The sequence below is a fragment of the Cyrtonyx montezumae genome, unplaced genomic scaffold (assembly GCF_038088225.1).
Source record: "Cyrtonyx montezumae isolate F1298 unplaced genomic scaffold, pur_monq_1.0 scaffold_3, whole genome shotgun sequence".
Lineage (NCBI taxonomy): Eukaryota > Metazoa > Chordata > Aves > Galliformes > Odontophoridae > Cyrtonyx > Cyrtonyx montezumae.
The window spans coordinates 110,230,356-110,255,604 of record NW_027072034.1 but is presented as its reverse complement, the minus strand read 5'-3'; the positions used below and the strand labels follow the sequence as shown (position 1 = coordinate 110,255,604).

General features: G+C 44.3%; 2 protein-coding genes across 6 annotated transcripts in view; one reads left to right on the top strand and one right to left on the bottom strand.

Annotated features, from left to right (window-relative positions):
- CCDC134 (coiled-coil domain containing 134) overlaps nt 1-25,249 on the top strand; it is a 166,200-nt gene that overhangs the window by 105,175 nt on the left and 35,776 nt on the right. The window lies entirely within an intron of this gene.
- TCF20 (transcription factor 20) overlaps nt 15,733-25,249 on the bottom strand; it is a 112,578-nt gene continuing 103,061 nt past the window's right edge. For 3 of the 5 annotated variants that reach the window (XM_065742802.1, XM_065742803.1, XM_065742804.1), the window contains 2 exons: nt 21,736-21,863; nt 15,733-16,758 (listed from right to left, as the gene is read on the bottom strand). In XM_065742802.1, the coding sequence (XP_065598874.1) occupies nt 21,780-21,863 (84 nt within the window). In that variant the 3' untranslated portion in view covers nt 15,733-16,758; nt 21,736-21,779. The remainder of the gene's footprint in view (nt 16,759-21,735; nt 21,864-25,249) is intronic. The other 2 variants (XM_065742806.1, XM_065742807.1) reach the window with 2 other exon arrangements.

Sequence of the window (25,249 nt, the reverse complement as noted above, 5' to 3'; positions counted from 1 at the left end):
AACGACCCTGATTTTTGTAGAACACATCTCAGTTACTGGGGAGAAAGCACATGCTCACAAGCAGCCTTGCAGTTTCAGCCTTTGGGACAGTAGTAATCCAAACACCATTCTGGAGATAGTCAAAGTATTTCCTGAAACAGCACAGCTCTGTGCTCCTGGCGTCACTGCTATTAGAGATCAATAAAGTTCTCCATCACAACAGTTAGTTCTGGCTGAAAAGAAGCACTGAACCCATCACTGTTTGGTCTGTGATCTCAACATGATCAGAGAAAAGCTCCTAATGCAGCAGTTCCTGTTGGACAGCTCGCAAATTGATGTACCTGCAAAGACTCTGCAGCGAACTCTAGGATGCAGCCAGGGCCTCAAAGTGCCTGTTCCCCAAAGAGTATCCTATACAGTCTGTACAGCATGACCAGGGAAACTCCAGCATGTCTGTCACGGGACTAACTTGGACATGTTCGGACATGTTCATCAGCAACCTTTGAGGCAATGGTAAAAGATATTAGTCTCTTACAATGTCCTTTCTGAAAGCAACTTGACTTAGCATTATCTCAGGCATACGGAAACAAACAGAGACAGCTGGGAAACAAACAGGTGGAATTACACAACTGCACATTTATGATATCTTTTGGATTAGGGTTGTGGTGGAATAATTCACGTGAGTGAGAGCGGTCAAGGACGGATAGAGGTCTTTCAGGAAGAACAGGCTGCACGGGGTGAGCAGAGTTTGTGCTTCATGCACAGGGTGCAGAGAACTTTACTCTGGGACAGGACCTGGTCGAGGAGAGAAAGTCAGTGGTGCCATTTCACATCAGCACAGGGCTGAGGACTTACAGGCGTGCTCCAACACAAAGGACTCTATTTGTGCGTTGCACAAGCCAGATGTGTGCTGGAATGTGCTGAAGACAATTTCTTGTCACAAGTGGCTGATGAGTCAGTTGGGAAAGATGTTCTGCTGCGTTTGTTGTTTACAAACAAGGAAGATCTGGTGCAGGATACAGTCAAGGATACATTTACCTGCAGCAGTCATGACCCCGTGGTCATGCAAATCCTGCAAGAAGTCAGCAGATGAAGCATCATTAGAGCCCTTGCATTCAGGAGAGTGGATTTCACCTTATTTAGGGATTTGGCTGGCATGATCCTAAAGGGGCTGGAGAGCAGAAGGGCCCAGGAGAGCTGCTTGTTATTCAAGGACAGCCTCCTCAAAGCATGAGAGCAGTGGATGTCATGAAGTATCTTGACTTTGGCCATGGGTGTCCAACCTTTTGTCTTGCCTGGGCTGCCTCTAATGAATAGAAGTTGTCTTGGGCTGCATATAAGTAGGTAGCTCCAAAAGTAATGCCTCCTATTTTCATTTCCATGGGAACAACAGCAGATACTAAGAGCACAATATCACTACTTGATAGAGCAGCCTACTCACCACCATTAGCTGTGCATTTTCACCAGTGATGAACAAGAGCCTGCATGTCACACTCATAACAATCTGCACCAGCGAAGATGACCCGCTGTCACCATGGACAAAACACACCATCCACTGCCTTTCGGTGCTCACATTCAATGTTTGGTCTCCATAAATATTCAGCTTCTCATACTCTTCCTGTACTTCATCCTTGATTCAGAATGTGTGTACTGCCAAAACGTGGTGACACGAATGCGGTGTGATTGTGAAGTGAGGGATATTTTTCTCTGCTAAAATAGGGATTATCAAAGTCTGGTAAAGAGAAGTGATCAGATTTTAGAGTTGAATATCTGATTGCCACTCACTTTTGAAAGTGTGCAGGTCATAGAATTGTAAAATCTGCAGAGTTGGAATGTATTTATATCAACTGAAAATGATCTTGCAGATGTAAATTGATTTTTTAAAATTTTTATCATTTTTTTGCAGTCTTGCAGCTCCAAGCTGCTGGGTTCGGTTGATGTGCCCAAAGAACAGGATGCCATCAGAGAGACCGAGACTGAGCAATGGGTGCACGCCCAGGGCCACTGTGTAAGGAAGAGCCACCATCTTTAAATGTCAAGGAGGGAGAGGGCTGCGTTGTGAATTGTGCTGGGCCGCATGTGGCCCACTTGCTGTGGGTTGGACGTGCCTGACTTTGGCAAAGCCTTTGATGCCATCTCTTACAGCCCCCTTGTATCTAAATCAGTGTGATAAATATGACAAGGTAGATGATAAGGTGGGTGGAAGACTATTTGGTCTATAGAGTTGGAATAGTTGGGATCACCAGTACAGAAATACGAAGTCCAGCTGCCGGCTGATCGCTAATGACATCTCTTAGATATCCATGCTAGGGCTGTTAAAGTTGAACATATTTATTCATGACCTGGATGATGGGACAAAGGGCACTTGGCATGTACAGACAGGGCAAGCAGACGAGAAGTGTGTTTGCAGAGAAAGCTGAGCATTTGTTGGCTTCTAAGCACCCACCACATATTGAACAGCTTTACTGCAAGGTCTTAGGAGAAGAAGCTGCGACTCAGTGGACTGAACAGTAGGAACAGTAGGCCCTGGACCAAAATGGACCTATACACAAACCTCAGAAACAAACGCTATGCTGCACATTCAATACAAGATTTGTCTGTTTTGCTCTTTTAACCCAAGTATGTACTTTGATGCCAATTTATAGATAACCGTTGTAATGCTTAACACATGACACTGACAGGTAATTTTTTCTTTATACATGCGCCTGTTTACAAGGCGGTAAAACCTTGTCAGCAGTGAGACCAGACATCTGATCTTGCTAAGAAACGTGTGGTTAAAGCCCAACCAGATAGCGACTTTCCCTCAGTTCCTCCTTGAGACCTGGACAGGCTTTGTGTGGAATCCAACAGGAGGATGACCACAGATGTTTCTGGCCGTGCAACAATGAGAAATCTGGACCCTGTTGTAGCAAATTTCGAGACTCTAGCTATGAGTGGGCACAGAGTGTAGGACCTCCCAGCTGCTGGGAAAGCCCACAGCTGTGGCTCCCCAATGACTGTGGACTGGATGATAGAACAATTTTAGGATTGTGGCACATGTCCTCCTTCTACCTCCTCTCTCCAGCCCAAACTGTGTCTTTGCACAAGCAGTTTCCACGTGCAAAACAGGGGCAAGGGAAGAGCAGAGGAGGGCGACTTTGCACTTGTCCCCCATTGCCAGCCTCCAGAGGTCAGAGATCAGCACCACCTGCACCCTGCAGACAGCTCTGGGGAATTTGAGCTGAAAAGCTGAGATCTCTGTCAAGCCCACACAGACTGGGTTTCCAAGTGCTTGTAACATGGCCAAGCTTGAGCTCAGTTTAAGGGAGCAGGTGCAATGTGACTTCCTAACAGAAAGTTGCCTCCTGCCAGGACCCAAGTGCAACACTTCAAAGCGTTAATCCAAGAAAGGAAAATGGTGCCAGAAATTTTTCTAAGGGGTTACACGAGGGTCAGATAAACAGTGGGTCCCTGAGGATGGTTTCAGCCGTTAGAAATGGATTAACAATTTTTGGCTGTACGTTCCCAGACAAATTGAGCCTGAAGCACAGCCTCTGCTCGAGAAGTTTTAGTCTCAGTCACTTCACTGTGACATTCTTGGAGCTCAGACAGCACTTTGTACATGGCAAGTATTTGTACAGCCTTAAGGTGGGCCGTGCAAACAGCGTGCTCATAACAAAGCTGGTGGGGCAGGCCTGAAATAGCCAAGTCTGTCATAGTTGCTGTTACGATGACTTACTGCCATGGCAGCCTTCCCACACTGCACAGCAATCTTTTCTTCAGGCTCTCACTTAAATCCCCCATGGTTTTTCCCTGTACCCATCCCAGCAGCTCACCTGCAATCAGAGCAAGGCCTGGCTGTGCTCTGCTTCTGCCGCCCATCGTCGGGGAAGGAGGGTCAGCAGTCACCCTGACTCACACTCTCTGACCCCGCAGCTGTGGCTCTGTCCCAGCTGCTATTTTGGGTTGCTTGCTCTTTAAGCTTCCCAAGAGCAGTGAATATACTGCACTTCTTTTCATTTTTGGATTAGTGCTGATACCGTGTGGTTTTTCTCAGCCGTACAGGAACAACCAGGGGAATTTTAGACAGAGTTACTGGCTAAAATCCGATTACTAATTTTCTTGTGAGCAAAGCATTTATATTCATATGGGGAAACTCATTCTGCTTTCCCGAAGCGTGAGATCAGTGGGACACCTTTGAAAATAATGAGGCGATTAAATGTTGGTTGGGCAGCTGAAGAGACAGAAGAATCGTGATTTAGTTTCAGCGTAGATTTGAGCTGTGACTTGGAGGCAAGCAAGCAGCACGCCGGAATCTCGGTTTCCCCTCTTGTGAAATGTATTTGGTGGGGCCATTGGCCCCGTGGTGATAAAGAACCTGCAGACCTAGGTGCAAAGTACAATCACAAGGACTGATACCACCATGACTGCACAGGAAAGAGGCAGGTTGTCCAACAGCTCAGAGCGGGGCGTAGAAGAGGTGAATGTTGATGCAAAGAACCCGTTGTTGCAGGAGACATCTGATCTGATCTCCTCCTTTTGGCAGAGGAAGCATTTCAGGGGCAGTGCTGCTGTTCCCAGGTGCTGGGGATGCTCAGCTCGCTCACAGTGAGGCCCCCAGATCTGTGGTTATGAATCCAAGCAAATTAAAAATATGCTTTGCTTCTCAGGAGAGCTTTCAAAGCTGCACCAGTAAGATGAGGTGCCAGAGGCATTACTTCCTGACCACGCTTATTGCTGTAGAGCTCTGAGCCTTAAGTAAGGTACAACCAATGGTCTCATTCTTGTCACCTTTCTGCAGGCTTGGAGAATCTGTGATCTCCAGGAATGATCAGATGCAAAATACCAGCAACTGATGAGTGAAACTAAGGGAAGAAAGACATAATGGAGAAGACTGCACGCTCAGACTGGTGGGAGGTGTGGGGGGGCAGGTATGGAGATAACAGATGGGTCTTAAAAAGAAAAAACCAACAGCAATAACCTGAGGAGGAATGGTAATTTACTAAATCCATCAAAATCCAACAAACTGGGAGAGGCAAGAGCATCCAAGATATGGGATCTTATGTTAGTAAAACCACAGGGGAGGCTGAAAGAAAAACACACCACAGCCAGCATGGAGTTTGGACAGGAGCTCCATCCCTCTTCCACTCCCCACCAGAGCATTAACTCTTTAACTCCCAATATGATGTTCTGACGTGGAATACTGGCAGCAAAATCACAAAACCACAACATTCCACCCCTTACTCCACATCACTGCATCATGCTTAACATATATCTATATACAAACAAAACAGTAATTAGCATGCACTACATACAAACATATCAATATATATCTATATAGATGGAATCACTGACTGCACTCCCCCAGCATCAAATTCCCTTGTGGGACACACTGGACATCTCCATTTTTGACCATCACTCACCAAGTGGACCCAGGTCCCTGTGCAAAAACAGTTTCATGGAGGGGTTTGCCCTTTCCAGAAGCTGGAAGGACCCACACCGCTTTCCCCAACATGCTCCTTACTTGTACCACAGGGACCTTACCTCCCTCTACTGTATGTAGGGTGCTGGATTGTGTAGGATCATCTCAGTTGACCGACCCCCTAGTGTTGACCAACCTGCTGGCTTCTGCCATATTTTTCTCCCAGTGCTTAAATGTTCCGCCATCCATTGCCTTCAGCATTGTTTAACAACCCGCTGTAGCACTCAATCTTATCAGAATCTGGTTCATGGTAGGGGATATGATAAATCCACTCAATGCTGTGTTCTTTGGCCCAAATATCCACAAGTGAGTTTTTGAAATGAGTCCCACTGTCAGACTCAATTATTTTTGGGTGTCATGTCACCACAGGATTTGCTTCTCCAAACCTAAGATGGTGTTTCAGGTGGTAGCATGGGGTGCTGCGTATGTTTCAGGCCACCCAGTGGCTTACCATCACAAATTTGTGGGTGGCAAGGAAGTATAATCAACCTGCCACACCTTCCCATATTTATACTTTGGCTACCGCCTTTCCCTTCAGAGAGGTTTCATCCTCTTGTTTATGGCACATGTGTCACAGTCATGGATAACCTGTGCAATAGCATCCATAGTTAAGTCCACCCCTCAGTCTCTGGCCCACTTATATGTCGCATCTCTTCCTTGATGGCCTGAGGTCTCATGGGTCCATCAAGATAAAAATAACTCTCCCTTGTTCTACCAGTCCAAGTCTATTGGAGACACCTTGATTCTGGCAGCTCAATCTACCTGATGGTTATTTTTCTGTTCTTCAGTAGCTCAACTCTTGGGCTCATTAGCATCTATATGACACACCTTTATAACCATATTTTTTGTTCACACAGCAATATCCTTCCACAGTTCAACAGTTCAAATAGGTTTCCCCCTCTGTTCCTTGTTTTGTTCCCACTGCTGCAACCACCCCCATAAAGCATTTGCCACCATCCACGAGTCAGTATAAAGATAGAGCATTGACCACCTCTCTCATTCAGCAGCATCTAAGGCCAGTTGGACAGCCTTTACCTCTGCAAACTGACCCAATTCTCCTCCTTCAGTGGCCTCTGCAACTTGTGTGGGGCTCCACATAGCAGCTTTCCGTCTGTGGTGCTTCCCCACCATATGGAACGATCCTTCTGTGAACAGGGCATATCTCTTTTCATTGTCTGGTAGTTCATTGTATAGTGGGGCCTCTTCAGCATTCAATATCTCACCTGCTGGTGATCTCCCAAACTTCTTGCCTTCAGGCCAGTCCATAATCACCTCTAGGATTCCTGGACGACTGAGGCTCCCCATCCGAGCTTACTGTGTAATCAGTACAATCCACTTACTCCAGGTGGCATCAGTAGCATGATGGGTGGAAGGAACCTTTCCTTTAAACATCCAACTACTTCCTGACCACACTTATTGCTGTAGAGTTCTGAGCCTTAAGAAAGGTACAACCTGTTCTTGTCGCTTTCCTGTAGGCTTGGGGGATGTGATTATGCCAACTCTGAAAATATTCTGGGAAAGCATTGCAATGCCTATTCCATCACTCCAAGGAGATGATGGGTGGGTATGAATGATTGGACACAAAAAACAGCAACTGCCAGGGAAATGCAAGGGAAGAAGGACATAATGGAAAAGACCACCCGCTCATTCTGTTGCCTGCAAAGGCACAGGTATCTGCAGAACAGGCTGAGCTGACAAGGAAGCTGTGCCCAGTGCTTGAGGGCTGCACATGGGGGCTGCTCTGATGAGCTCCTCGGCTCTGCCCTCTGTTAGCTGTCCATTAAATAAGCAGCAGATGATCTGAAGAACTGGCATCGATTCTGCAAGCACCCCATAAATAACATAGCATTTCAACAGTGAAAGTGAAGTGTGAGCTTTTCCCAACTCTTTTTGCTGAAATGATTATGAACATACTGCAAATTAAAATACACAGACATGCCATTTTGGTGGTCCATAACCCATGGAATCATTTCCAAGAGCACCGAGCGCTCAGCCTTAGAGTACAGAGCTTGTTATTCTGTTATTTTCGTTACTAACACAGTGTCAGGCTCTTGATAGTGATTTCTTTGTGTTTTTATCTGCACTTTTTATGTCAGGAAAAACAATGGCTTCAATGCAAGCAAGCATTTAGGAGTATTTATCAGCGCACCCAAAAACCAGAAGATTGTTGTGTTTCACAACCACAGCAAAACAGGTTGCTTGCGTTTGATGTCCCCTGTGATGATGTTTATGCTTCACAGATCCAAATATGCGCTGGAAATCAGAATGTATATTTATTTATCAACAGGAAAACCATGAATAATTGCTTGGGTTTGAAACACTGGCTCAGCAATGCTCACTGTTGGGTTAATACCTGTGGGAGAATATGAAGTGAAAAGGAAATGAGAAATGATGAAAATGCATGGAACTTTTTAATAGGAACTGTTTGGTGAGTTGGGTGCATGCTGGAATTCCATTCTGGATGAGCTGGTTACTTTCACCTCAGCAGCTCCAGTAGCGGATGTTGGCATCTGCACATCTCCCACCCCAGATCAGAGCACCTGGGCAGGTAAAATGAACATTTGGGCAATAACAGTGCTGTAAGAGATGCTGGCTTCCTTGGAACACTAGCATTGGGAGATTTTGAAAGCCGTGCTCCATCCAGAGATGACCAACATTAGTCCTTGCACCTGTGAAGAACCAGCCCTGCTGTGTTTGCTAACGCCTTCCAGCAGCTTTCTGCTGCATTGCTCAGAGATAAGGGATATTGGGTCATTTCTGGAAAGACAGATATCCTCAGGCACATCTTTAATTACTTTATACTCCTTATTGCTTGTCCCAAAGTCCAGAGTATCAGAGGGTCTACTAGAAAGAAGGAGGAAGTGGGGAAGTTTCCATTTGGAACAGCATCCTCATGATGAAGTGGGACTTTAGAGTAGTTTCCTTCCTGGGGGTTGCTCAAGAAACTGCCTGGACATGGCCCTGGATGCCTGTTCTGGGAGGCCTTGTGGGAGCAGGGGTTGGAGCAGATGGACCCAGAGGTTCCAGCCCAACTCTGACATCCCGTGGTTCTGTGAAGTCCACTCTGATAACTTCCCTCCAAAGACTTCATGCAGGCCATGGTCTGTAGTGACTCCTGTCTGCAGAAGGAGGGAATAAGGCGTAGTTTGGGGTTCAGAATTACCTCCCACTGCTGCTTGAACAGCCCTACTTGCACTAGATGGTGCTACTCAGGCTCTCAAGATGTGCTGCAGTTCAGGATTAAAATGAGTGCTGAATATTTTCAGGAATCCATGCCATCCAACTGTCCTGACTTGGCAAGCCATGGTGAACAGGAGCCTTTATAAGAAGGCTGAGCTGGTCTCTCCAAACCACATGGCAACAGGATGAGAGATAACGGTCAGAAGCTGCATGGACCTCTTGATCTTGTGAAGCAATGGAGATAATGGAGATTTCCTCAACAAGGAGAACAAAAAAAACCCAAACCAAACCAAACAAAACGAAACAAAAAAAGATCAATTCCAGAACTCTAGACTTGCCTGAGTACTGAGAACAGCTGAACAGCTGATAGGCCAAAAACCCAATTACAGAAGTTGCTGAGGCATAAGCACACTTAAATAGCCAGCAGTCACCAGGGATTGTGAGTATTACTAGTGAGCCTGGCGGTGCAGGCAATTTAAGGGTGGGAGGGAGAGCTGGGAAATGTGAGGTCCTGTATCTCAAATCCTTCGGGCTACAGCTCTAGAACACATCCTTTGAGTGCCTCAGAAATGAATTCTGAACAACAGGATGAAGCAGCTGCAACACAGGTGTGCAATGAACAGATTACCTGAAAATAATAGAAAATGGGGAAGTGCAGCAACAAAGTCCTCTGGGGACTCATAACATTATCAGTGGAAAGAAGGATAATGACTCAGTCTGCTTACACCTATTGGCAAATCTTCTGTGCTTTCTGAGTCATGTTCTCCTGGGATTTTGCAAATCCCCAAGAATACCTGTGTCCTCTGACAGTTATAGCAGCGTGAGCCATGAAGGTGGAGGTAACAACTCAAATCCTGACAATTGCCGTCAGTGCAGCAAGGAAAATGAAGGGAAATGTGAGAAGTGGTTACTTCTCTCTTCTTTAAGGTGCCTTTTGCTGGGCATCTGCTCAAAGCTTATTTCAAGGCCTGGTGCTCAGAACATTGTGGGTTGAAGACAGATTTCTGACTGCAAGGAAAAGTTTTTTCTTGCACAATAGCTGTCTGTTTCCTTATGCAGAGGCACAGTGCCTTGTGGGAAACCTTGAATTTTGGCATTCATGTCGTTCATGTGTCCCCTGTGCTCACCATGGGTCAGAGCTGCACTTTAACCCATATGAATAGACTCTTAGCAGCTGTGCAGGCTGGTCAGCAAAACATTTCCCCATTTTTCCCCAGCTACTCAACACCTATGCTGATATACTTACAGACAGAGGTATAAGCTTACAGATTAGAAATAGGAGTTCATGTATTCTTAAAAGTGAATTGACCACCTCTCTCATTCAGCAGCATCTAAGGCCAGTTAGCGAACAAAAAGGAAGGTTAGAGGGCTGCTGGAAATTGCAAGATGAAGATGCTGTTCAAACCAGCCTGACTGCTCCTTTGCTTTGCATCCTGAAGGATAATAAAAGAGACCTCTCCCAGGCACTTCATTAAGCACTCGACTACAGCTTAGGAAGGCTTTTGGTTTGCTCTTGATTTTGATCAGCTACTCTCAAACCCCAAGCAACTCCAATAAGATCTTTCTTTCTCCAGAATCGGTATTTAGAGATTGCACAGACTGTGGGTGTCCCCCCAGCACAATCAGCCCTTTTAATCACTTTACACAAAGCTCTAAAAACCTAACACTTCTCCCTGGAATGGCACACGGATTCAGAGGGCCCACAGTGGCACACATTCCTTCAATTTTCCCATACACATCTCAGTGCCCCAGTGCTCAACTCTGCACAGCCCTTGCCCTCAGGAGATGTGGAAGCAGCCTTCGTTTTCTGCACTGGTTGAGGTTTGCTATCAACAGGTGTCATACAAGATAACATATCTGTGCTCTAAGGAGGGATGAACAAAAAAATGACCGAGACAGCAGTGCCTTTTCAAGAAAAGCAGAATCCATCCTCAATTGGGAACTACCATTTGGATGGGAAATGACTGACTCATGTTAAAGAATTAACTTGGGGCCTGTTGTGCAGTAAAACAAACAACACAGAATGAAGTTGGCACAGTGCCTGTATGGGCACTTCTCCCAAAACTAACAGATGGACCTTCAAGCCCCAGAGGCAGCCAGCAGAAGCCCAGGCCTCCATATGCCCCTCCAGTGGTCTCAGACCTCCTCAGCCCCACACACAAACCTCCCAGCATTTCTTCTACTGACCTTTTATTTCTCCGTGGCTCTTCATCACCATCAGACCCCATGGAAACAGAGCCTTACCTCCCCATTGTTGTGAGCAGGATTGTAGCCCTCAGACAGGTGGCATCTATGCTTTTTGGTTCCTGTTGCAACACGCTGCTCTTGCTTTCAGTGAGTTTTGTAGCAGCAGCAGTACGCTGTGATGGCACACTCTCCCAGTGTGCGTTTCTATCTGATGAAGTCAGAATGTTTCATGATTTTCACTCACAGCCCTGGCAGTCAGGTTAAAGTATGCAAAATGGGTTCCTTCTGTCTGGCCTCTGCTTCTGGTTACTGGACACATCTCCATCAGCTGTGCTTATTTTCCTGCAGAGTACAGGGGTCTTTTCCAAATGGCTGGTTATGGTTTTGCTGTTTATCACCTATACACTCAGCAGTTTATCCTCAGAAGTTGTAGCCACAACAGGACACCCGCTGGGCAGCCAGACTCCAACACCCATTTTTATGTAGCAGCCTCCTTACCTTGACCTCCAATGCAGCCAAGATATTACACAAAGAAAGGTTACATTAAAATACAGGATTTTCTTCTGCTTGTACACAGTCTTTTCTTGACTCCTGTAGACCCATTTCCACTTGCCATTCCTAATTTCCTCAAACAACATTGAAAAACAGATTTAGTCTCCTTCCCTGTGTTTCTTCCTCCTCACTACAAATGGGAGGATGGTCATATGACTCAGAGCCAGCTTAATACAGTAACTATTCATGGTATTGTCAATGGGCCCATCCAAACATAACCTGTCGTCTGTAAGAATCCAATGATGCCACCTCTCAAGGCAAAAATACATTTCCAGTGCAGGAATTTAGGTGGAAGTCCACCGATGTTTTCCTCCTACAAATGCTATGAAGTGTACACAAGGACTTCTTTAATGAAACCACTAGATGTGGTGACATCTATTTGATAAATTAGTGTCAGCCCAGGGGAATCTAGCTGCTGTGCAATGCAAACACATTGGAACATTGGAGTTAATCAATGAACCACAAGAGACCTCCACAGATCAAGGAAGGAAGGGAAGCAATCTCAGTTCCAAACATGGCCTCATGAAGGAAGTGAGAAGACAAACAATGCTTCCCTGCAGTTCAGGCTCCTTTCAGCAGGAGTACAAACTGGCACATGGGTCCTGCTTAAGAAATGAAATCCCGCAAAAAGGCTCTAAGTAGCAACCTGGCCGCTTTTCAGCAGGACAGTGAAGTGACACTTCTGCATCTGACCAAATCTACAGTCAGAGAAATAAACACGGGCATACAACTGTGACTGTTTCACTGATCTTTAGACTGCAAGTAGAGCCTTGTCAGTATGGAAGCAGTTCTTCAGTGATGTGACCAGACAAACTGGCTTTGGCATCCAGCGAGAAGATAATAGACAGTGCCTGTGAGCTGCTGGTCTGCAACGTTCCAGGAGTTACTTCTGTGTTCTGCTTAACTGACTAAATTACCTGGTTTACAAAACACTGTAGTAGCTCTAAACAAAAACCAAACCAAGATGTTCATTACAAGCGTAACACAGCCCAACAAGAATTCCACCTTGTTTCACAACACAGAAAATTCAAACCCAAACTTCAGACTGTAACACCTGCAGTTTCTCAGAGGAAGGTCAGCAGAACCATGAAGAATTAGCCACACCCTGGTATTTCCTAGACCTCAAACTAAACCGAGATTACCTGTAAACCTGCTTTTTTTCACAAAAGTTTTAATGGTTTAAAAATAAAATAAAATTCAGGCCAATTATAATTGAACCATTTATCCTCAAGCATCTGGACAGCCTGTTCCACTTCCGAAGGTCTGGAATCTGCATTCAGCTATTTTTTTAGATGGAGGTGTGCTTTTTCTGCCCATTCCAGTCCCGCTAAGCAAGTACTTCCACTGGACAACCATTGCATTCAGGATACCATATGCAATTACTGGTAAGTTATTAATCAGACTGTCCCTGAATGTTCTCCCCCTAATGGTACCAGTTCACACATGATCTTTCTTCACATACACTGCTTCTGTAGTTATGTACATTGGTTTTGAACATTTACTCATGTACATCTAGTGGGCTTGGTGGTGATGGATTGACGGTTGGACTAGATCATCTTCATAATCTTTTCCTGCCTTAATGATTCTATGCTTATGCTTTGTATGCTGCATTAAAGTCATAATACCAAAGCTGTCATTTAGTTGTCCATTACCTTGACAGCCCCCTCCCCACTCTCTCATGTCCCACCAAAAGCATAGCTCTTGAACTTGATGTTAGCTGGATGTCACAAATTATACGTACAGTGTTCTTTGGCAGAAGCTTTGCCCTGAGGCACTTGAGGTTTTTTTTGCCTCAATATCGTTACACAACACCAATTTGTTCCTACTCAAAAAGTTCAATAGCGTCACAAACCCAGATAAAATCCCAATTGTTGTACTTCATCACTGTACTCAGCTGAGCACGGGCGACCACCACCTTCTGCAATGGCAGATGAGTCTTCCTTCTGCACTGCACAATCTCATTATAAACTCCACGTAAATCTGTGCCTTGGATTTCCAAGTGTAGATTACATGTGATATTAAGCCCACGATGAAGAATCAGCAGCTCCCAGTATCACAATATGCTTGCTGCATGTGTTCCAGATGGACCATCAATCCCTGCAGGAATTTCCTTTATCCTCCTGGCCTCCAGCTGAACCCTGATCAGCTCATATTTATAGACATCCTTTGCACATTTCATCTGTTGCACATCCTTTTAGAAAAAAATAAAAAATAAACCAAACCAAAAAAACCCACGAAACCACCAAAAATCCCACATCCTTCTCTTTGCCCACGTTCGGCAGTGTTGATTAACTCCAGTTAGCCTTCATTTTTAAACAGCAACTCCTCACTTTGGAAATGCTGTTGAACCATCACCTATTTTTCCTGGCAAGCTGGTGTTAGTTTCTCTCCTTTTAGAGATTACTTGGAGAAACATTTGGTAATCAAGCAGCTTTATTCAAACTCTCTTCAGTTCATTTCCTGATCCAAATAGGTAATTCCCAAGCTGCTTGCAGGCCGCTGATCTTCTTCTGGATACAATCTCCACATTTTACAGTTCTGCTGCAGGTCATTTCTACTTCACAAATCCTCAATTAGCCAAGATTTCCAAATCTTTCTCCCTTTCTTTCAGAGTTGATGTATCCATGGCATCAGGCTCTCGTTGATTTTGCAGAATAGAGCTCATAAACATTCGGTACATGGCTTTCAGAGTCAACTTAAGCACTTTATAGCTCCTGATCCAAAAGGGATTTTTATTTCCAAGTAGGTTGTATGACTGCTCTGGATCATATCCAAGTCCTCCCAAGAAGCCATTAAAAATTATTTTAGATTCCTGCCAGCTTGCTTTCAGAGCATCATTGCAGCTCTGGTTCCTGTGAGGGCTCCGACCGCCGCACAGATGGTTGACTTGGAAGGCCTCTGTCGGGGGAACCATGGCCCTTACTTCTGACATCAGTACTGACAAGACCGTGTGGAAGCCGAGATGGGTTCAGAATACTTCCCAATTGGAGTCACGTGGCACCATTTATCGTTTTGCTGCGTATGACTTGTGCTGCTCTCCATCCATGGTGCACAAGGAGCTACTGCCAAGAGGAGCCATAAGAAAACCCTCCGAGACTCCCGCTCCCACCAACCCCAAAACCTCCCTCTGCTGTACCATCACCCGAAGAGCCAGTATAAATTCCACCAGATTTACCACAATCTCCTGCCGCTGCTGTAGTACCACAAAGCTGATTCCTCACCAACATAAATCAGCGCAATAACTCCGTTTATACTTTTGTTTTTTGTTTTTCAAAACAGGTAGAATAGAACAGACACTAGGAAAAAAAAAACATTTTTTATTCAGTTGAAAAGAAGTCATTTACTCAATCACATTAACTATGCTAAAAATGATTTTTTCTGACTACACCAGCAGTTAAATATTTTCAGCACCAGTTCAGGACACATTAGTGACATTTATCACAACAGGTCTATTTCTTAATGTAGAAGGACAGACTAATGTCAGTAGCTGCTACTGGGAAAGGAGTAAGCAGAAGACTGCCCTTGCTTTCCAAATTCTTATCAGCAAAAGTAGCAACTTCTAGAAATAAATAACTGCCAAATGATCTCCCAAATCTTTAAATCGATTTTTTAAAAATAGAGTTAAAATAGATATCTTAATATGAGCTATCATAGATTTTATTTTTTATGTGCTGAATACTCCAAAATGCGAGTAGCTGAGCAAGCATCCAGTACATAACTTTTTAAAATAGTTCTTCCCTCCCCACAATATCAACCCCATTTTTTTTATCCAAGTCATGCTGGTCAGATCCCTATCTATAGTGACTTCCCAGTAAACACCACGCTGTCATCACTAGGATATGCTACCATCCTATGAGTGAAAGAAGTCAGTGAACCGGTGAAATGCCATCTCACGCAAACACAAAATTTATCCAGTCATTGGCTCGTTATCTCGGAGCATCAAACAAATTCTAAGCTTTTGTTTTAAAAAGCTTTTGTGGTCTTCCTCTTGCTGGGCCAGTTCAGAAGGTCATCGCTGAAGGCAGAACTGATGAAGGCAAAGAAACCAAAAAGCAGCAGGATAGTAGTGTCTCTGTCCTTTTAAACAAATCAAGTTCGCACAAAACAAAAGGAGACAAGGTTAAAATGAAGTTTATTAGTTTTTTTTGGTGGTTTTTTTTAAGCTTTTTTTATATAAAACTGTTTGTGAAACAGCTATTTTATTCCCATGGCAGAGTGACCCCTGAAAGATGCACTAACCCCTTTCTTAAGGCCTTAATAAGAAAAAAATGTGATTTTTTTGTTGATGTTCCTTAAACCCAAATGTTTACAATTACATAATTTACAAAGAAATCCACAACAAATAACCATATAGTGTAGCCTGTTACATTCCTTCTTCTTTTGGAAAAGCAAAAAGCATAAAACAAAGAAGGGCTAAGTGGATTTTCTGACCACTCTGAAAACACATTGGTTCCATCAGCATTCAGACTTCCTTCCCAGCTCCCTGCTCTGCAGGTAAAGCACACCTCCCTGCTGCCTCCAGCACTGGAGGCAGCTCCTGGCAATGACCTGGGGTGCATGCTGCTGCCACAGAGGGCAGCTGCTCCTCTCTCCAACATGATACAGCTGATCCCATGTGCACAAGGTGTAAGCTTGTGTGGATGACCTAAGCAAGCAGCACTTTTACTTCATGAGCCACACGACCTAAGGGTCTTTGGATGTCTATCAAGCTCCCACTAACAACACAGTGTTTCTTAAAACTATATCCTCCCTACCCCACACACACAAAGTACAAACACCCCATCACCTGCATCCATTCAAACCTTCCTCCCGCACCCTACAAACAATTAAGCCTGTGATTCTGTTTTCCTTTTAAAATTGGTGGATGTTGTGAGAGAGAAAGAAAGAAAGCAAGAAGAAGGGAGACAAACCCAGACTGGAGCGCTCCCAGCTCCACTGTTCTTTCCTGCCAAACATGAGGCTCCATGAGCCTTGCCTAATTTTGGATTTAATATTTACTTCGGCTACAAATTTGTTTTCTAAATTGATCTGGGTTTTTGTTAAGTTTAATCAAAAGCATCAAAAGGGATAGCGCACCTTTCATTTAAAACAAAGTCTTTCAAGACTAAAAAATAGATCTTTATATATATATATATTTATCCCTCCCTCTTTAGTTCCCCCCACCTGTTTCCTTTTTCCCCCTCCCCTTCCCACTGTCACTATGGAGATTGTGTCCATGGAAACAGCTGGTTCAGACTCCTTGGTCAGATTCTGTGATGTCATCGGTCTTGAGTGTGATGTAAGAATTGATGAAGGAAGTGCTGGCATTGGCAGGCACGTCGAGAGGGGGCATGGCTGCACAGTGGGAGAGATTCCATTCAGTCACGAATGTCCACCGCTTTTTATCTCAACAGCCTAACCTGAAAAACAAAGTGAAACCAGTAATACATAGGAAGGCTTCATTGCCTTGGTCTGCCAACGCTCCCCCCACATTTTGGGGAACATACTCAGCAGCCTACCACAGCAGTTGCACACAGAGCTCTGTGTTTGTGGACTAAAACTGGATGCAAGTACGGCGGTGAGTAGTTCATAAAAGCAAATCCACGTAACAGCAAGCATCAGTTTAACAACCAGAAGAAAATGAACACACACAGCTAAAGAGGAGTCCAGAAGGGCAGTGCTACCTGCACCCAATTCAGCACCCTCAAACCTCCAGCCGTGGGAAAGGAGCACGCTCACCTCATCTTCAGTCCTCATCCTGAGTCTGAAAACTGCAAACAAAGGGGTCAAGCATGTTCAACCACAATGACAGCTTCAGGACAACCACACTGCCCCTGAGGCTTTGGACCCAAATACTTTCATACAGGTACCAGTTTTCGGTGCTCATGATGTAGATAATGAAACTGGTACCGACAATACAGGATCCAGCCACAGGAACTGAGTTCCTGACACGGTTGGATTTCACCAGCAAAAGGAAGAGCTACAGTTAATCTAACTGCAGGTGAAGTGGTGTTTATTTTTGTTGCTTTTGTTGTTCTAGTGGTGAGGCTGTGGTGGCAAAAGTTCATGGGAAGGTGATGCTCATTATGTCTTTTGAGACAAACATTGGACTGTCCAAGCATTTTGGCATGCTCACTCCCTCCCTGTCCTGAAATTCTGAACAGGGAAAACCAATTCCAGGAGTTCAGTAAGTTGGCAGAGGTGTAGTTCAAAAGAGAAACTGCAGATAAAGTTAAAATTTAATTTCTCTAAGCCACAGTTCTCATTCCTAACCTGCACAGCCGAGAAGGTAAAGCTTGAAATAATAAATTCCTTTCTTCCCTTCTCCCATAGCACAAGTGAAACCCAAAAGCAGCTGATTTATTTAGTAAGGTTAACCCTTTGATATAGCTCAGGTAAATCCCTCCCCACCAGCCAGTGAGCTTTGGGTAAAAGAAAAAAAAGCTCACAATGTAAGTGACACATAGGGAAAGCAGTTAATAGCATTATAGGTATGTCTGTGAATAAAATAACATCCATGTTTACACATAGCTGGCAATTACCCCAGGAGCCTGAAGTGTGATGCAGAAATCAATGCCTTTCTGATTATCAGCACACCAATTAGACTCCATCCCAGCAAGGCTACCTCTTGGCTGCTAACACTCCCTCACGAAGGGGAGAAGGTCAGGCAAATGCATATGAAAACCAGACGGGTAAGCCCTGGAGCTGGAGCTGAGGAGGAAAGGAGGGAGGTTCAGGCAGCTGACCTTCGCAGTGTTCATTACTGTACAACTGTGAGTCTGCACTGAAGGAGTGTCAAGGCCTCAGTGCTGTCTCTGGCTCCCGTACAAGTGCTGCCTGCCCATGCCTGGAATCAATCCAGAGCTTTAGGCACTGGCTCAGGGAGAAATCAGGCTCACCACACAGAGCCCTTCCTCGTTCCTGGACAGGATCCAGAGCACCAGACTCCTTCTCAGAGTCACTCTCCAGATCTGGATGTGATCCAAATGTTCTAGAGGCAACTGGCTCAGGGAGGGAGAAGCAACAAACAGAGACAGAATACACTGACTTGCCTGGATGTTATCCAACATGCAGGATTTCTCCTAACTTGCCAGGCCTGCGAGTGAACCAAGACAAAGCAGCCCAATAACCTAACAGCTGACTGCCCCTTCTATCTTTACACCAAGGTCAGTGGAATGGCAGCTGCTCTTCTACCAGGTCTGCTCCTCTAAACTTCGTTAATTACCATCATAATACAGCAAACCTTTTTTTTTAAGAACTACATCTTCTGGATGTGCATGGTTTATGCTTTGGGATACAAGGTCAGGGTGGATAAACTCATCTCTAAGACATTTTCAGCCCCAAAAGGAGGAGGCTAAACAGGACCTTTAAGTAAGAACTACTTGAGGCCAAAGTGGAATTGGGAAGAAATGATGCCTTAGAGAGATGCCTAAAGCACACAGTGAATACGGCACTGAGATTCCTCAGCTTGCAAGGTCTTAAACCAATACATTCCTATGATCTATAAAAATATCAAATGAAGGAAAATGATGCAGTAAACAAAGCTGCACAAAGGTCTCTGCAACACGTTAATATTCATTAGCTCCTTAAAAAGCTACCTTCAAAAATCATCACTGAGAAGGCCATTTGTCTGTTTTCTGCTACTACAATGAAGACCAGAATTCTGTAGTTAACCCCTCATCCTTCACAGAAAACAACACTAAAAGCTCTTTCCAGTTACTTATTTGGAGAAACAAGTAAGATTATAAAATGATGGAGGAGCCTGGCATGCAAGAAAATGCTGGTGAGGGGAAAGGATTGGTAAAATCGGGTCAGACAGCAGACATGAAACAGCAATTTCACCTGCAGTGCTGCAACAAAAAGACAGAGAAACAGCCAGCTGAGTAAGAAATGCACCTGAGCACTGAAACGGAGTCAGAAGACTTCTTTGGACTAGAGTTCATGGGAAAACGTGCCAACAGGAACTAATTTAAAATCACTTATTTCATTTAGACCTCCCTGTTGCCACCAAATGGCAACGTAGTTGATGGAAATGAAATATAAAATCCCATCCTCATCAAACTTCCCTGCGCTAATTCCCACCTCTGTGCTATTCCCTTCTCATGCCAGAGTATTTGCCCAGGCATACAGCAAATCAGATTAAGAAAACGATCCAACTCACATGCTAATATGGGCAACACACAGTTTTCAGACATATCAAATATCTGATCAAGTTCACACACGGCTGCCTGAAGTCCAGGCGTGCCCAAGCCGTGGCCCACTGGCCACATGCAGCCCCCTCCTGCCCCACACTGTAAAGATGGTGGCTCTTCCCTGCAGTTTCCCCAGGCACACACCCACTGCTCAGTAACAACAAAACCACCAGTGCATTATAAATGCTGCACCAACTGGAAGCTGGGCTCGGGGAGGGCAGTGCTATGCAGTGCTGGATCAAGGGATGGCAAATAGTAGTCTGCATTTTGATACACTGTTTAGGCACACTGCTCTGGACAGCAAAGAATACACAGCTGAGCTTTCCATTTTGATACAGGAATATGAAAACAGCTTTCAAGACTGACAAAAAAAAACATTTATGTTTGCGACACCATTTTGTGTTGATCTAAATACATTACCTGCAAATTTTCAAATTGAACATATACAGTCGCAATCAGATACTCAAGTCAAAAATCCAATCATGTCTCTTTACCAGACTTTCATAATCCCTCTCTAAGCAGAGAGAATATCCTTTGCTTCACAATCATACCATATTCATTTCATTGCTTTTTGGCGGTACACACATTTTGAACAACTATTGTCAAGGATAAAGTATACAGGAGGAGCAAAATTTCATCCAAAATCTCTGATGAACACCTTGAGACCGCACTAAGAATGGCAGTCACTGCCATCAAACCAGGGTGATGCATGCATTACACAAAACCAAACTCACATATCCCACTAGTTCTACGTTTTTGTTCCTTTTTTTTTAAAGAAAAATATTAAAAATTAAAATATTTTGTTACTTATGTATCAGCGATACTGTGTATTTTATGAGGGCTGCTCTGAAAGTAATGCCTCCTGCTTTATTATATCGGTCCACAATGTCACAGTGGCAGATGGTGGTGGTATGGCAGTGGAGGGTGAACCTTCCTGCCAATATTCGTTACAACATTGCACGTTGCTGCTGTGTGCCAGAGGGCAGCAGAGGGGCAGGCTGACCAAACAGTGTCTGATATGGAAGTGCACACATATCAAAGGTATGTCACTGAATTCCTCCATGAGGAAAAAAAATTACATCGACATTCACCGGCACTTGCTGAATGTTTACAGAGACTGAGCAGCGGGTGTGAGTGCAGTGAGGTGGGGGGTGGTGTGTTTCAGCAGTGCTGACAGTGGTCACTTTCTACTGGAGCAGGTTTTGATTAGCATAGTATGCAGGCTCTTGTTCATCGCTGGCAAAAATGCACAGCTAATGGTGGTGACTAGGCTGAGAAACAGTGTTTTGTAGCTGAGAATTTGCTCTATCAAATAGTGTTGCTGTGCTCTTTGTATCTGTTGTAGTTTCCACTATAAATAGTGGAAATAAATAGGAGATACTACTTTCAGAGCAACTTACATATATGCAGCCCCAGACAATTTCTACTTGCTCAACATGGCTCAGGTAGGAGGTTGGACACTCATGGGCTAAACAAAGACAGAGGCAGGAGGGAAGAGCAGCCCGGGAGCTGGGGCACAAGAGCAGAGCAGCTGTCTCCCACTGCCCTTGTGGCTTATGCTGACCAAACACTACTACTGCTACCTTGGATACAGCAGGTAGAGTTGTAAGGAACTAGAGGAAACATGAGAAAGTTGAATTTGTGGCCACCTGGGGATACAACTCCGCCTTCTCTCGCTCACATCTGTTTGCAAAATAAAGGAAAACGCCAGCCTGAAAGAAATGTAATGCACTCCCAGTAAGAGCAATGCACTTATCCCTATATTTACATTTCTGGAAAATAGGTCAATCAAGATTGCAGTTTTTTGAACTCATCGCTATCATTAATTCTACCTTGGAGACAAAATTTAAGATGAACTTGAAAAAATATAAAAACCAAAACGAAAAGCTTATTATTAACTACTAGTCACTTAAGGAGGTAATATGAAAGGAGATTTTTGCCACTGGTTCAGCTGGGAGAGCAACAAAGGAGTTGCAACAAGCTCCGTCTCTCACCACTACACATAAGGAACTGCTGTGTACAAAAAATGGAAGTGACTAGCCTTAACAAATTGTAGCAGGAAAAAAAGGAAACCGAAGTTAGTAATTACAGATTCACTGCACGTACATGAGATCACCTTGTTATCCCTCAGAAGTGGGGAAGAGCACTGCAGGTAAGAAGCCACAGGAGAAAGCAGGTGGAAACTGGAAGCTCTCCCCAACTCACCTGTGCTTGCTTTTATTTCCATTCCCAGGAGTACACTTCCCCCCTCACCCCCGCTCCGACTGCTCTGTGCTGAGGCTGCCTTTCACCATCTTGTTCTGCAAGGAGGGAAGAGAGCAAGGAAGGAGGGGCTGACGAACCGGCAAGCCAAAAGGAGGAGGAGGAAAAAGAAAACAAGGGAGAAAAGGAAGACAGGGGTAGGGAAAGTGAACATACAGAAAGTGAGAGAGAGAAAGAGAAATCAGTATTGAAACCAGACACAGATTTTCAGACAGAGTTTTCCCTGTGACAAAAGCAGGCAAATTTGCAAAAGAGTCTGGGATATGGAAGCCTGGTTAAGAAACACAGAATTTAACACAGAAAGGTAGAATAAACTTAGCAACACCACTTAAAACTGCTCCACAGATAGCTCAAGACTAGCTAAGACTGCAGTGCCACCAAAAGGTGTGAGCTATCCTGTCTCCTGTTTTCTCTGCCTCTGCATCCTCACTGCATCTGTTGCAACAACACTGAGTGTGACGCAGCACACAGTGAGCTGGCTCTGCGAGTGGAAGCAGAACCCTTCAGAACATGATTAGCTTTCAGACAGCATTTTCCCTGTGATAAAAGCTGCCGTTTTGCAAAAGTAGCACATTCAGGACATGGATGGTTGAAGCATCAATGCTGACAGAAGGAAATGGGAAAGCTCGCTGGGGAGCACAGGGAAAGGCAGGACCAGTCCCTCTGGACACAGCCTGCTTATGCCTGAAGTGTTAAGCACAGTTAATGAGGCAAGAAGCACCTTTGCTCTCTGGGAGCCACTTATAATGATGAGGTGTATTTACTGACTGTGAGGTACAGACTAAAAAAAGGGTAAGAAGCACTAAACTAGGGGACTCACTGAGTGCCAGTGGATTTATGAAGTTAGCTCTTCCACCCATTAACTAAAGAACAGAGGAGTGAGATATTAGACAGCTACTAATTAGCTACTAATGTTCAACTGCTGTTACCTAATAGCCTGGTTTTAAATGGCCTAATCTAAAGTGCCTTTTCCTTTCAGTTGCTCATGTTCATAGTTTGCAGAAAAAATTGATGTAGTTTGTTTTCCAGTAAATCTGAAGCAATAGTTTGCAGCCCTTCTGGCCCCACCTTACAACTGGCTGGAACTCCCCATCCCCATTACTACAATAGAAGGAGAAGGGCGATCTTGTATTCTGCCAGAAATGATCAGTGAGTCATAGAGCAAGGGCTGAGTCACATGCAGGCAAAAATAAAAAAAAAAATAAAAAAATCCCTGCTTGACTGCAAATGATTCATGTATTTATTAAGCAAAAGTCAACTAAGAGCAGTGTCAAAGGTTTTTCATGCTGAATTTCTGTTTTCAAAGCAACGCAGCAGGTATGCAAGTGGGACAGTTGTGAATAAAATTCACGACTCGTATTGCTTCATGAAGTACCTTGATCAACATACGAAGCAGCCTTTTCCCTCCTGCTCCCCAAATCAATGTGCCTTTTCACTATTGTCTCCAGAAGTTGGATTCTCCCAAATAGTTGTCCCCTTTCACGGTTTGGGCACCACCAACATGAGTACTAATAGTGGTGACCCAAACCAGGTATGAAAAATTTCAGAACTCTCTTTCCCTTCTGGCAGTAGGCACAGAAAACAAAACAGTTTTCAAAGATGTCACCTTCCTGTTCTCTTTAGGCAGGTATCCAAAGTTGGGCAGTAGATGGCACCTCTGCAGTTGTATCCCACAGTAAGGGGAGCTCACTCTCAACTTTTGTTTGGGGAGCTCTGCAGGCTCATGAAGCATTAATGCATCAATTTAAACGCGCTGTAAATTTTCAACATCATCTCCACAACTGCACAGAGTAAGTTATTTTCTTTTACATGATGAAAACTAGGCCAGTTCTGGATCACAGACTCACTGCTCCCAGAATCCTCCAGCACATTTTAAATACATCATATTGTGGTAAAACATCTAGAAAGGACTATGAGACTAATTCTTGTATGTTTACAAAAGACAGATTAAAGATAATCTGTGAAGACAAAAGACCACCAGATGTCAGTCTAATTCTAGGCAGAGATCTGCAGACAAGAAGTAAATGGAGACTAAATCTGTGCTTGAGAGTAACAGAATTTTTCCCTATTATAATTTATTTTCCAGCATGGGCCATCCATGCTCTTGCACAATTTATATTGCATACAACCGGCCACAAGTGCAGCCATTTTTCTGGAGACTCCTGAGCATTTAAAACCAGTGGGCAGGTACCAACAGGGTCCCAGAGCTGCAACCTCACTTATGGACAGGGGGAAGTTGGGGGACAAGGGAAAGGATGGGTATTCCCAGTCCTGTATCACATTACTCATATGTATAAGAGAATATGTGCTGTCGTCCCTCTTTCCACACACTCAGAGCAGAAGCCCAGCTCTTAGCACCACTGTGTCTGCATTCAGCTAAGTATGTCCAAACTCCAGGCAGAATCAGCATGCTGAATCCATCGCCAAGAATTGGAAACAGTAAGTCTTTAGAAGAGTCAAAGATCCACGGAACAGGCAAACATATATTGTAGGAGTCAGACTAGTTACTACCACTTAACTAGATGCCTAACTTTAGTTTCAGCTGGGATGGAGCTGTTTTCTTCAGTGTCTAGTATGATGCTGCACTTTTGTTCTGGGACAAAAACAATGTTGGTAACACACTGATGTTGACAGCTGCTGCTAAGCCAAGGCCACTCATAGCGAAGAGCCAAAGGTGCCTTTGGGAAGGCCCAGGGAACAGAAAATTAGTACAGCTGACTAAAACTGGCCAAAGGGATATTCTGTACCAGATGACATCAAGCAGAAGGAGTTTTGAAGGGGGTGGGAGTTCACCTCGCTCTCTTCCACTGCTCAGGGAGGCTAGCTGGGAATCAGTCAGGGGGTGGTGAGCAACTGTGCGTGCATCACTTCTTATACATTTAGATAAATACAGTCATAACTATTTTCCTTTTCTCTTAGTAAATAGCTTTATCTCAACTCTTGAATTCTACTTTGCTGATGTTTTTTAATTCTCTCCTCCATCCCACTGAGAAAGGGGGATAATGAGCAATCAACTGCATGATGCTGAGCCACCTGCCAGGTTAAACCACAACACTAGGACAAGGTGTTTCACATTCAGGACTACACTGGTTCATGATGTAGCCTAGTTTTCAAAAGCTGTTGAAACCTTTCTGTGAGCTATATTTCTTCTCGCATCCTCAGTAAATACAAGGAAAATAAACCACTATAGTTTCAATGTAGCACTTGAACAGAAGCAGTGAGCAATATTTTAGCTCTATCACAGAAGACAGGAAAAGAAGCTGGCTCTAAAGTGTCATCAAGGATCTAAAGAACAACTGAGCAGACACAGCAAAAACTTTTTATCTTCTTAAACTCTGTATTCCTCTTAAGTTGACGTCTGCCCCCCGAATATACCACAAACACACATCAATGAAAAAATTCACCTAAAAGCACCACTGTTTACAGATGTTATCCAGGTGTAAGACTACTAAAACAG